Source organism: Hyperolius riggenbachi, chromosome 1 (assembly GCF_040937935.1).
Source record: "Hyperolius riggenbachi isolate aHypRig1 chromosome 1, aHypRig1.pri, whole genome shotgun sequence".
NCBI classification, from domain to species: Eukaryota; Metazoa; Chordata; class Amphibia; order Anura; family Hyperoliidae; genus Hyperolius; species Hyperolius riggenbachi.
Window position 1 is genome coordinate 535,436,268 of NC_090646.1, and position 13,687 is coordinate 535,449,954.

At 40.5% G+C, this 13,687-nt stretch overlaps 1 protein-coding gene across 1 annotated transcript in view; it reads left to right on the top strand.

Moving 5' to 3' along the window:
* The window catches only part of FBN2 (fibrillin 2), a 341,314-nt gene that overhangs the window by 157,043 nt on the left and 170,584 nt on the right, over positions 1-13,687 (top strand). The window contains exons 22-27 of the mRNA XM_068246690.1: positions 745-795; positions 3,890-4,015; positions 6,383-6,610; positions 9,044-9,169; positions 10,894-11,022; positions 13,534-13,659. Of these exons, the coding sequence (XP_068102791.1) occupies positions 745-795; positions 3,890-4,015; positions 6,383-6,610; positions 9,044-9,169; positions 10,894-11,022; positions 13,534-13,659 (786 nt within the window). The remainder of the gene's footprint in view (positions 1-744; positions 796-3,889; positions 4,016-6,382; positions 6,611-9,043; positions 9,170-10,893; positions 11,023-13,533; positions 13,660-13,687) is intronic.

Consider the following 13,687-nt stretch of genomic DNA (forward strand, 5'->3'; position numbering starts at 1 on the left):
TGCTGTTCTGCTACCAGTGTTTTTTTGGTACCTTTTTTGCTGTAAAGAATCTTTTAGAGAAAAAAAGAAATGCTGAGTTTCATACCACTTTAAGTTTATTTAGTTGCCATTGTTGTTTTTGAACAGCTAGTATATCCCTAACAGTCATAAGAGATGTAGTACAAAAAAGTTGTTTTTGGCGGTAATCCTGAGCTAGGGTCGGGGTGAAAAACCGACCTCTGCTCAGGGTAGCTGCCGGAGGCTGTGTGCAGAGTATAGTGCACAGCGGGTGTTTGTACATACATCTGGGGGGATCCCGACGTCGGCCGCCATTCTACTTCCTCTCCTCTGGGGCTCTGCTTCCTCCTGGTGAGATCGCCGGCTGTCGTCATGACGACAGCCAGCAATTTCACTTAAGAGTTGCAGTGCCACCCACAAGATGGAGGCATAATTGCAGCACTGGGGTCAGGGAGGTGAGTGATTTTAAAAACTGCTGCAGATCTCCCTGGCAGCATGATTTTTTTCCAGGTTTTAGGATCTGAAAGGGTGCAAAAACATTTTGTAGACCCTAAAATCCAGAAAGAATCATAACACCAAGAGGTTAAAAAGGGAAAAACATTCCATCAAAGCCAGAATTGAGCAGGAATTTGCTTTCACTTGCCATGCTCTTCCTGGGTTTTAGAGATTAGCACAATAGTATTTTTTCTGCTCAATAAAACTTAAATAACCATTTCATATGAAAACAATAATAATTTCTTGTTCTAGATACCTTCTGTCCCCGAGGATATGCCAGAGTCAAAGGAGTTTCGTGTGAAGGTATTTTCATGATTCATTTGCTTCAGTTTAGTGACTGTGTACCATTGCTTTCAATAACTTCCGAAATGTATTCAGCTCACAGCACTAAAGTATGTACCATTGCTTTCAATACCTCTGAAATGTATTCAGAAATGTATTCAGCTCACAGCACTCAAGTATATCTTTTTCCTGTCTCCACATGTACCTATAAAAAAGTACATCTTGGGGCTAAATTCAAGGGCAGTTACTGTGTGAGCTGTGTGACTTTACTATTCATCAAGGTAAAAGGAGATTTTGCACATGCCTTTCAGTAAGGGACTTAACTACAAATCAAGGGGTTCCCTAGCAAAACTTGAGGTTCCCTTAATGTTCGCATCCCTTCCCTTACCTCCCTTTGGTGACTCTCACAGCATGGAGGCCCATCTTGCAAGGGTCATAAAATAAGTGAGGCCCTCAGAGTCTTTACACCCATAACAAGTGTAGCCACAAAAACACCTGATTTGGAGTATCAGAGAACGGGAAGGTTAGTAGTTGGGCCACCACACACCTCTGGGCCCCCTTCAGTTGCAGGGGCTGCTCACCCCCCCCCCCCCTAGTTACGCTTCTGCTTTCAGTGGGAAAAAAGCAACACATGCCTGCCAGATCCAGACTGGCACACTGGATACTATACAGTTTCCCATTTTGATATCCGATATTGTTCCATGAACGTTTTCCGAAATAGTAGTCAATGTATACAGTGAGGGGCTCTCCAGAGATGAACTCCAGAACCAGAAGGTGGAAAAAACTGAAAAACCAGGAACGCCAATATAGAGTAGTATTTAAAAACACCAAGATAAATGGCAATAAGAATGCTGCTTACAAGGGTGGGTTGCTAGAGGCAACCATAATAGAAAGCCTGTGGAGAAATCCATCTCCATGGGGATTGTGGTCAGTGGCTCTCCAAACAAAAACCCTGGATAAAATCAAAGGAGCTGATGCCTAGCTGAGGGATGAATAATACAATGGGTGGGAGGAGGCACCCGAGGGTGTATGAAACTCTTGTAGGCTGTTTGAAATTATAAGTGGTCTGTAACGATTGCGGAATTATTTCCGTGGTCAGCGCACAAGATGCGCGCTGACACTGCGGAAATCCTCCACAGGCGTATAAAATAAGAGAACCCAGCTATGGTGCTATGCACCTGTAGAGGGCAATTCCCACCGGCAGATGGAGCTGCGGAGTGCAGATGAACACAGCCTCTGCACGGCCACAGATGCCAGATGGGAATTGTACGAGTTGAAGCAATGCAGGGCAAGATAGCCCTTAAAGAGAGAGAGCACAGAGACAGAATGTATGTGTGTCCACCAATCTAGTCGCCACCCAGCGACGGTGAACACACAACAACGGAACCGAAGTGGGAACGCAATCGCAAGACTGGCGATTGCCAAAAGTGACACAAGACCGAATTAGACAGAGCACACGTGTAGCAAGAAAGACATAGCAAATGACAACAATCAGAACATCAAGGAAAATAACAAACGCTAGCTAAACGCGAACACCGCACTCATTCGCAACAGCGAACGCGTTTAAGACACGATCACCACGCGTTATGCGCCCAGTGATACACGTGCCACCCTAACTAACCAATGTAACACAAACACGAAATAGAGAACGCGAACGCTTGCTAAACGGTTACCTCACCGAGCCTACAGCAAGCGTTCGTACCAGACAAGACAGACAGAAGGAGCAGCCAACAGCAACCGCAGCTCTGGCCTACACTCCCAGACAGAGCACAGAAGGACCCACCGCTACTGCCGCTAGAGCGGATGCGATCCAGAAACACAAACAGATGGGGCTACCAGTAGCAACCGCTGCTCTGGCAAGCACCCCTAAGACAGGGTACAGACAGAATGATTTCCTGTCGACCGCCGCTGGTGACAAGACAATCGCAACAGATAAACAGAATCAAGACAAAACAGATAATACAACCTGACTGCGCTAGAAGGGATACCTAGTGCAGTCCCAAGGAATTACTCTAAGGTAATCTTAGCAAACAATAGCAAGGATGATACTCCAGGAGAGTTAGCAGGAACAAACCATCATGACCAGCAAGGAATTCTGGGAAGAAATGGTTTTTATACTGCAAGCTATCAGAGGGAAAAGCTAAGCAATTTGCATGACAAGTGTATGCAAATTCCTCACCAGCAGAGCAACTCTGAAACTTGCAAAGTGAAGACAGGTCTCTTTTCCAGAGACCTGTAGCATTCAAACCTAAAGAATGGTCAAACAGCTGTCTGCCTGTGCAGACAGCAGAGCAGATCATTACATGGTCTTAACTCAAATGAGGAATGGATTATAAAAGATATTTATTGAACACAAATGATAATGCGTTTCAGGGACCTCACCTGCTTCTTCAGGTCACTATAACAGTTTGTTAAAATAATAATCGTAGACTTTAAGCACCTGTATTAACCCTTAGGCCTTGTTTCCATCTGTGCGCTTCTGTCCGCTTTTCAGCAACATGTATCAATTTGCATTGATGTGCTGAAAAAAAGCAGACAGCAGGGGCCAGAAGCGCACTAAGTGGAAATGGGGCCTAATACATGTGCTCCAAGCCCACAGTAGTTCTCCTAACAGACACTGTTATATTGACCTGAAAAAGGCCCATGAAACGTGTCGTCATTTGTGTCCAATAAATATTTTTTATTATCCATTCTTCATCCGAAGTAAGACCACTTGTTGTTTCAAACATCTCACAAGAGCTTTAAGAAATGTGGGATTACCAGTTGCCATGCTGAGCTTTAGGCTTCAGTTGTTTCTCAGTCACACACCTGCAATAAGCATGCAGCCAGTGGAGTCGCACCAGAGTCACAGCATCTGATCTGCATGCTTATTCTTAGCAAGCATTAGTGGCAAAGTATCAGCACAGAAGTCCAGACCATTGGTTATTTGAGAATGAAGATGACAGCCTTTATATTTCTCTACTTCAGGTTCCCTTAAAAAAATAGAACTTGCAAGTTCTCTCTTCCACATGTGCAAAAAACCCACCCATAATACATCATTGCAGGACAATGCATAGCCATAGAGCCTTGCAAATAAATGCTTTATTATTCATAATTGTTGTTCTTTTCTCACCAGATGTCAACGAGTGTGAGGTTTTTCCCGGAGTGTGCCCCAATGGAGAATGTATAAATACTAAAGGATCTTTCCAATGCAGGTGCCCTGAAGGGTTCACACTGGATGGAGCAGGCAGACTCTGCCTAGGTAAACATACAATGTTTTGTTATGGATATTTGCTCATAATTGGATTGTTACTGCATGTTATTTCTTAAATTATTTATATACAGTATTTGTTCGCCTAGCAACCTTTAACCTTTTCACCTCGAATGGTCTTTTCTCTTAAAAAACCAGAGCAATTTTCACCCGTCAGCACTCCTTCCATTAATTCACCAACTTTATTACTTCTTATCACAATGAAAAAAACGATATCTTGTTTTTTTACCACTGATTAGGCTTTCTTTGGGGGGTACTTTTTGCTAAGAATTATTTTATTCTAACTCAGTTTTAATGGGAATAATACGAAAAAAAAATCATTATTTCTCAGTTTTCGGCCATTATAGTTTCAAAATAAAACATGCTACATTTTTTTAAGTTTTGCATCTATCCCTAATTACAAGCCCATAATTTATAAAGTAATTGTAGTATACAGTTTTTGTATACAAATTAAGGTAACTATTTATGTATTTTTTTTTATTTGCAATTTATTTTAATAATAAAAAAAAAACTAAAAAAAATGGTAACTTTAGGGGAGTGTGGGAGGTCAGGGGTTAATTTAAAAAAAAAAGTAACTAGGGATGATAAACTGAAAAAAAAGGGAATGTAATATTACAATTTGGCCACAAGATGTCCTCAGTGGTGACTTCAGCTCCGTACTGTTAGTACAGAAATGGAAGCACAACGTGCACGGGATTCATGAATGGCAGAGCCATCTGAATAGACGGCTGCAGCCATTCACAGGGGAACTTACATCAATGAATGGGATTTGTTTTCCCATTCATTGATCTAATGGCGGGCGATCGGCGGTAATGAGCGGTGGTACCGAGCGTGGGGGGCGAGCGGAGGGACGCGGCGGCGGGAGGGACGTAGTACCTATGCCCCTGCACAGAGTTGTGGCATTCTGCAGGGGTTTAGTTACTCGTCTCAGGGGAGGGCAAATGGTTAAATAGCATGGTTTACAATTATAAAGATTGGATCCCAGCCATACTATCCCAGGCATGGGCGTAACAATCACCCATGCGACCCCTGCCATTGCAGAGGGGCCCAGATGCTTTGAGAGCCCCTCGGCCTCAGTCTCCCCAACCGCAAGTGCAGCTAATTGGCAAAGAAACCTTCCCATTCACTCACAAAGACAGTGTGCAGGAGCATGTGCAATTATTTCCTGCTTCCAGAGGCTGCTTAACAGCAGAACGTTCTGTGCTGCCATTCACCGACTCCCGATCACTTGACCCGCACGGGGTTCGGGCATCAAGGGGGCCCCATGCTATAATTTTTACAGGTGGGCCCTATTAAGTCTAGTTACGCCCCTGATCCCAGGGAAAAAAAATTATATTAGTAGATAAATACTTGTTCTACTTACATAACATATGTATTGTACTGTCCACATTTTGATTTCAGTTACCTTTATAAAGTAAATGAAGAGTAACCTGTTCCTTCCTTCCTTCTTCTGACTGAAGCCAATCCTGATGTCATTTCCTCCCTTACTATTTTTTCCTCCTAGAAACCGCACTGTCATATCTAGCTTGATTTGTAAACACATGTGAGCACAGCATAGATCAGATTTCAGCAGCTTTTCCATTCTCAGCCTTGTGTCACACTGAACTGCCCTCAGCCAATCAGTGAGGAGCAAGAATGTGGGTGGGGAGATGACAAGTTTCCTTCTCATCGGCATTATACCATATAGAACCAGGCTGACTGAGATAAGATTGATTACAGCAGAAACATGTATGATTAGATTGGAATGCTTGCAATGCAGTGTCAGGTTGCATGCTGCATAATAAACCCAGAGCAGTGGGTAAATGGAATTTGACTTTGTTGCTGACAATCCCGCTTTAAACCAAGATCATGGCAATTAATCAAATGTCTGTTATATGATCTCTTGTCCTGTACTGAATAAATAACATCTAAGATATGGTCTTGTGGCAAGTAACTTTGGGCCACATGCAATTCACTTTTTCACCTGAGTTTTCTCCTAGGAGTTAATTTTTCATCTTCGATTTAAAATAACTTTTCAGCAATTTTCAACTAAAAAAGTACTAAAAAGTAGGTGAAAAAATACTATCAAAATTATTTTGAGTATGTTCTTGCTTTGTGCTGACTTAAAAAGCATTTTATTGACAAGTTTAAAAATATCACCTAGGTGAAAAAGTGAATTGCATATGGACCTTTGTGTTTTACTTGCTTTCTTTAAATGTCTGCAATTAACTACGATCTCCTATTGATTTGACTTTGATTGATCTAAAACTTGCATGGCACCAAATTCAGTTTGATGTAACTTTAATTACCAGCTTCATTTTCCTATACAGCCCCAGTATACTGCATCTGGTAACAAAGCAGAGCTTTCTTCACTTGCAGATTTACGCATGGAGCAGTGCTTCCTAAAATGGGATGAAGATGAATGTGAGCTGCCTGTTCCTGGCAGGTTCCGCCTGGATGCTTGCTGCTGCTCTGTGGGAGCTGGCTGGGGCACGGAGTGTGAAGAGTGCCCTAAGCCTGGTTCTAAGGAGTTTGAAATCCTATGCCCAAGAGGACCAGGCTTCACCAACAGAGGAGATGTTCTATCAGGAAGACCCTTTTACAAAGGTAACAACTTCAGCTGGGGATTACTGGTCACAGTTCTAAGTTAGATATCCGTAGTCTATTATTCTCACTGTACATGTGCTTTAATTTGGCTATATGACATACTTGCAATATGATCAGGCAGTTTTAGTAAAAGATTAAAGAACTTGCTTGCGTCTGAATTTTCGTCAAAGTAATTTTTGCATCGAAAAAGCTATTTTCGATTTTGAGTAAATATTTGTGAAAATACTTTGTATTTCTGCAATATGGTCAAAGAAAAAACAATTGTTATTGTTATCGTGAAAAATTGCATGAAAATAGTTTATTTTAGCACAAAAATTTGCATAACATGTGAAAAATCAAAAAAATTATTACAAAATGATTTTCAATGGCATTTTCATTCGAAAGTCACATTTTACGTTATTTTCACAAAAACATAGTGTAAAAAGACTATAGGCATTTTCGCTCATCACTGTTTAAGAAGGCATTTGTCTCCTGCCTGTGAGGGAATGTCTTATTATTACCTGATCAAATGAGAACAGAACTAGGGAGTAAGAAACTATTATAGTGTTGCTTCAGATTGGTAGTTTGTAGTCAATATATACATCTAATTTTGTTTAAGGAACAACCTATGATGAAAAGATGTGCAGTTAATCAATTGTAACCTGGCTGCTTTATATAAAAAGCATAACAAGCAATATTTTCTGCTAATAGTCTGTCATTAAAGTATTTCACTTTTCTTCATATGAATCACTACTAGTACAGTGATTTTCTCAAGGCTTATGGGGCATATTTATAAAGCAATCAAAATCTTGGATATTATTCGGTGATCTTGCTGGACTTTTCCAGCATTTGCTGTGCTATCTATAAAACTGCGATATGGAAAACTTGGTCAGAGAAGTGCAGCAATAAAGAAGGGAAAACGCCATTCAAAAGAATTGGAATGGATTTAAGCAGTGATAATAAATCGATCACTCGCCAATGACACAGCGATATATAATGATATAAATGCAGATTAGCCAGGCAGGAATAACAGTTATCATTGCTTTATAAACCTTTTGGGCCTTAAAGTGATACTTAAAGGAAACTAGAGACGGTAAAATATTTTTTTATATACATACCTGGAGCTTCCTCCAGCCCCATCTGCATGGATCGCTCCCTCAGCCTTCTCCAGCTCTGGTACCGGGTCGCAAAACTTCAGCCAGTTGCGGCCAGTCTGGGCAAGAGAAGTACGCTCTCTATGTATGTCTCTGGCACCCGCCGGAGAGATACGAAGAGAGCGTACTTATCTTGTGTCAGACTGTCCGCAACTGGCTGAAGTTACGGGACCCTGTACCGGAGCTGGAGAAGACTGAGGATGGCTGTGTGGGAGCGATCCGTGCGGATGAGGCTGGAGGAAGCCCCAGGTATGTATAAAACAAATTTATTTTACCATCTCTGGTACACTTTAAGTGATAAACTGATGAGATAAATAATTGTATCTATCTACCCACTTCTAAAAATGTCTTTTAGATATCCCACAATTTTATGTTATGTTTAAAAACTTTATTGTTTTATCGTTTGATTTATTGTTTTATCTCAGCTCAATGAAACACTCTGTTCCTTATCTCTGAGTGCTAAAATATATCAACAATTAACCTTTTTACCTATCCCCTACTCTCAGAAACCCACTTCTCTGCCAGGAAAGCTGTAATTCCTTATCAGTGAAGGAGGCTATAGTCTGACTGGTTCCCAACTGGAGAAAAACTGTTCCATAGCTGAATACTCTATTAACTATTTCAGGAAAAGAAAAAAGAAAAGCAACACAGCATTTATGTGTGTGTGCTTGGCACTGTACATACACATTTTATCTCATCATGTCACATGTCACTTGAGGTTCCCTTTAATTACAGGATAATGATAAAGCAGATAAAATAAAATACACTGGTAACACATATCCCTGCAATGTAAATTATTTTTTTATAAATACAAAAACACAGTCATACATTTAAAATAAACTGTAAAAATGCAGTGATAATTATAGTTCTTAGCCTTTATAAAAAGATCCCTAACTATGTCTAAATGCAGCATAAAATATATTCTGCAGTCACTGTTTAGCACATCAAGAACTTCACACTGTGGGATTTACTACATAAGAAGGAAAGTTGTACCTCTTATAATATTTATAGAAATTTGAGTTAGATGATTGTTGGTAACTTGGTAAGGTTGAGTTCAGTATGTGATACTGATTTATTTGCACTAAAAGTAGTTTCTTAAATGATTAGCCTTCCTTCATCAGATCTTGAATATGAATCCTTCAAGAGACTAGTAAGAGGCAGACTCATAGTCCTCAATCTTTTTCAGGTTAGGAATTTAAGAAAATCAGAGAATACAATTAATGATGATCCATTACAAAAGTGAGTGCATCTTTTTATCATCTTTTGTGGAACTAAATGACATTTCTTTATTACTCCACAGATTTAAATGAGTGTAAAGCCTTCCCTGGGATATGTACAAATGGAAAATGCAGAAATACTATTGGAAGTTTCTCCTGCAGATGCAACAATGGATTTGCACTGGATGCAGAAGGGAGAAACTGCACAGGTAATACTGAATCATCACATATGACTATGCCATGTTTGTTATTCTATGCTGCTATCCATTTACTCATCATTGTAGATAGTTCACTTCAATTCTCACACATAGACAACCAGTAATGACCTAATTGCTGAATCCAGAAATATACATTGATGTTGCTGTAAGATACAGTATATAAATCTGCAGTTTGGAAGAAGTTCTAGAATCCCAGTCAGTAAATCTGGCTGCTAATTAGTTAGCATTTTTTTTAATGTCCATCCACTACAGAATGTTCTACTCTAGGTGGACTTTCCAGGATTGAACTTCATCCCAATCAGTAGCCAATACCTCCTTTCCCACAAGAAAATTTTACCTTCACTCAAATACTGTAGATCATCAGAGACTTCTGTATGGCTGGTATTGTAGTGAAACCCCTCCCAGAGTGTGATGTCAGGACCATAGTCCTGACAGTTCCTGCCTGTAAACTTTGTTACATTGTGGGAAATAACGGCTGTTTCCAACTGCCAAGCATACAGTATCTCCCTTTGCAGAATGTTTATTTATTTAGAGTTCTATGCACAGACATCACCTGGCCGCCTCTGATACATTTCTGGATGTAAATCAGGTAGAGGAATGATTTTACAATGGGAAAGCTCTAAATAAAACATTTCTAAATTTATATTATAAAAAAAAAAAATTAGCAATTTTATCCATTACATTATTTTCATTACAGTTCGTCTTTAACCTCCCTGGCGGTAAACCCGACCTATGCTTGGGCTAGCCGCGAGAGGCTCACATGGCCCCCGGAGGATTTTTTTAAATAAAATGTGCATTATATAGTTAAGCGAGCACTTGGCTAGCTAACCATGCCCCCCAAGTTTCACCGCTCTGCTCCGGTCACCCACGATCGCCGCCGTTATACGTACCCACCACTGATCCCGCTATGGCGCAGCCTCCCAATCAGCTCCAGGCTTCGCTATGGGGAGGATCGGGACTGCGCATGACGTCGATTACATCAGACGTCATGTCCGATCGTCGCCATAGCGACGAGTGAAGCTAAATGGTGAAGCTGAGGCTCTCGCGGGATCGTGGAGGGGTAAATATTGCCGGCGCCGATTGGGGGGTTTAGTTAGGTCCGGCAGGGCTTGGGGGGCATAGTTAGCTGGCGAAGTGCTAGCTAACTATGCCCTACGGGGTCGGCGGGCTGCATTGCGTACATTTTTACGCATTCCCGCTGGTGCAGGAACATTAACACATACGTTTTTATGCGTTACTGGTTAAACGCGTAAAAATGTACGAGTTGAACCAGTAACATGTAAAAATGTATGTGTTAATGTTCCTGCACCAGCGGGAATGCGTAAAATTTTACGCAATGTGGCCCGCCGACCCCGAGGTTGGCAAAAACAAAACTAGCTGGCGGTGGGGAACCGGAGCAGCAGTGAGTGACTATGAAGGCACAGGATGGCTGCATGGGGCTGGTAGAAGCCCCAGGTAAGTGAAACTCATTTTTTTATTGCCTGATAATTCCATTAAGCATTTAAATTACATTTTATTAAAACAAAATCCTCCCGTGGATGTAGCCTCTGAAACTGCGTACCACCAGGGAGGTTAACTGTTTATTTCTAATGTTACTTTTGTTAGAAGCAGTTTCATGGGTTCCAAGAATGTTACCTCACACTCAGTTTTAAATCTGACCTGGAGTGTTAAAAGTGCAATGTAATCAGCATGTTCAAATTATGTTCTATTTTTAGATATTGATGAATGTCGAATCTCCCCCGATCTCTGTGGAAGTGGTAACTGTGTCAATACTCCTGGAAGCTTTGATTGTGATTGCTTTGAAGGCTTTGAAAGTGGGTTCATGATGATGAAGAACTGTATGGGTAAGTGCTACAGAGTTCAGTATTGATTTAGCCACAATCTTTGTTATTGGTTGTTATCGTGTGTGTATGTATATATATATATATATATATATATATATATATATATATATATATATATATATATATACATACATATACATATAGTGCACACATCTTCTGCAGTGCTTTACAGAGAACATAGTAATTTAGTCATGTCACTAACTATCCCTCAGAGTAGCTCATGATCTTATACCATAGTCATAATCTACTGTCCTTCTCATAAACTGAGTCCATTTCTTGGTTTTTTTTGGAAGGGGGAGGAAAGCGGAACAAATGGACATATCAGCATGTGTGACGAGAGCAGAGCGCCCAAAGAAAACCTGCATAAACACAGGGAGAACATATAGTTAGTGTATGGACCTAGAGTTGGCCCTGGGACCCTAGTTCTCCTGAAAGACAAGCGTGTTATCCACTATGCCAACAACACTGTGCCCAGGGGAAACCCATAGTTCCAGATTTGTTGTGGGGTTGTAATTTTACCATCACTACTATTAATAATACAAAAACCTCAGCCTAACTAATAAATTATGGTTCAGTCTTAGCATTGAAATATTACGTTTGGAACAGGTTCAGCTCATCACTTTTTAAAGGGGAAATGTTCATTGTAATAAAAAAAGAAACATTTTTGTTATTTTCAATGCAATTTGAAATATGTTTTGTGCATATCTATGTAAAAATCTCTAGTAAAATAATAATAAAATGAATCATTATTTTATTTACTATTATTTGATTTATATAGAACAATTTACAACTTACGAATTGTGCCAGAAGGGGGTTTACACTGTACTTTCATTATCACATTCTTGAACCAGTTTTGGGGGGACACTAGTTAACTGCATACGTATAATCCTGGCGCTGTCATTTGGGTGCAGGGAAAAGCCCAGAGATGGCTCTCCCTGTGCTAGGTAATCTAAGGGAATAAAACAAATATACTCCACTACCGATTACATAATTTACTCCTTTTGTAGCGTAATCCGGGGTCCAGCTATTGCCAGCACCCAAATTACACCTTGCTATATAAATTACGGTCTATGGTGACGTCCAAATCAGGTGCTGCACAGTGCGAGACAGGCCCCAAAGTGACCTGACTCAAGTCAACCTACCAGTATCTTTTTACATCCTGTGAGGAATCCAGAACACCTAATAGTAAATGCATGTAAGCACAGGAAGAACCTACACGTTCCATGCAGATAGCGCTTGTTAATTAATTCCAGCATGATAGATATGTATAAACCTTTGTATCTACTATGATATGTACAGAATGACATTTCTGTAACTATAGTATAACGGATTCCGAGTCTAATGGACGGAATCCATTTTTTTTATTGAGCTTGGCTGTGAGATGTTGTAAGCTTCTAATTTGTTTAACACTATCAGACAATTCAGTAGAAAGCCAAGAAAATGTGGTTCTGCTAAACCAAACCAAACTTGAATATAGCGTCTGACTTGTGTTTACATTTAATTCACCTTTTTGTGTGTGTTTACCACAAAATTGGTTTGAACAGTAGGAATACAAAGTGATCAAACCACCTAGAAATGCTTGAAGGATATGAGAAATATCTTGTGATTTGCATTTTTGGAGCACATCTCCAAAATATTTTTGGTGGGGCCAGGATGATTGTGCCGCATCAGCATTGAATGGTAAGGATCAGATATCATCTGCTCTTTGCCACCATTTTCCATAGTGTGGTCAAGGGAGCAGCCTCTACACTCTGCCATGACATCTGCCCTCCAATCCTCCTCTGAGGTAGGACCGCAGTGCGGCAATTTAGAGGCATCCCTAGCACCCAAAGATGAATTAATGGTGCTTGGACAATGGTGGTTCAAGGGCTCCCCCACCACTTTCTCCCACAGTGAAAAGAAAATGAAAATACTGTCATGGATAACTAGACATTTTGGAACAATAGAACTACAACAGTTATAATGAAGTCCGGTTCTTGTGCATTTAGAAAACCGTGACTGCCTTGCATCTTCAGTAGTTCTGTGTGATAGTAAGGATCAATGATTAAATGAGAAGGCACGAAAGCAGTCCAGTAAAACATCTCCAGGATTTTTCAGAGTGAAGCACCAAAAGCTTCAACATTGTCAGTGTGATCAAGTCGCAATCCCATCATCAGGTTACCGTCACATGTAGGACACAGATTTCTTTAAGCATTGACGCTAACATAAAAGTAAAAGCACTGCGTACAAATTCACATAATTATATATCTCAGGGGCATTTTGTTAGTCATGTAACTTTTTATGACTACAATGGGACTATTCTTAAATAAAACGAAACCTTTTCCAAAGAATTTCACAAACGTGCCAGCCGTCTGAGATTCTAAAGTTCTGGAAAAGAAACGTTGCTTCTGTGCTGCGTTGTAGAAATGTCTCGCCAATACCAGCCTGACAGCTTTTTAATGCAGCCATGATTAAGACGTAATATGCTTGGTTTATTTCACTGTATGTGTTTGCATTATGTTTTCCACACAGACATAGATGAATGTGAACGGAACCCGCTTCTGTGCCGAGGAGGGGAATGTGTGAACACCGAGGGCAGCTTTCTGTGCAATTGTCCCCCTGGGCATGAGCTCACACCATCAGGGGACGCCTGTGTAGGTGAGTTTACAAAATGACTTAAACTGTT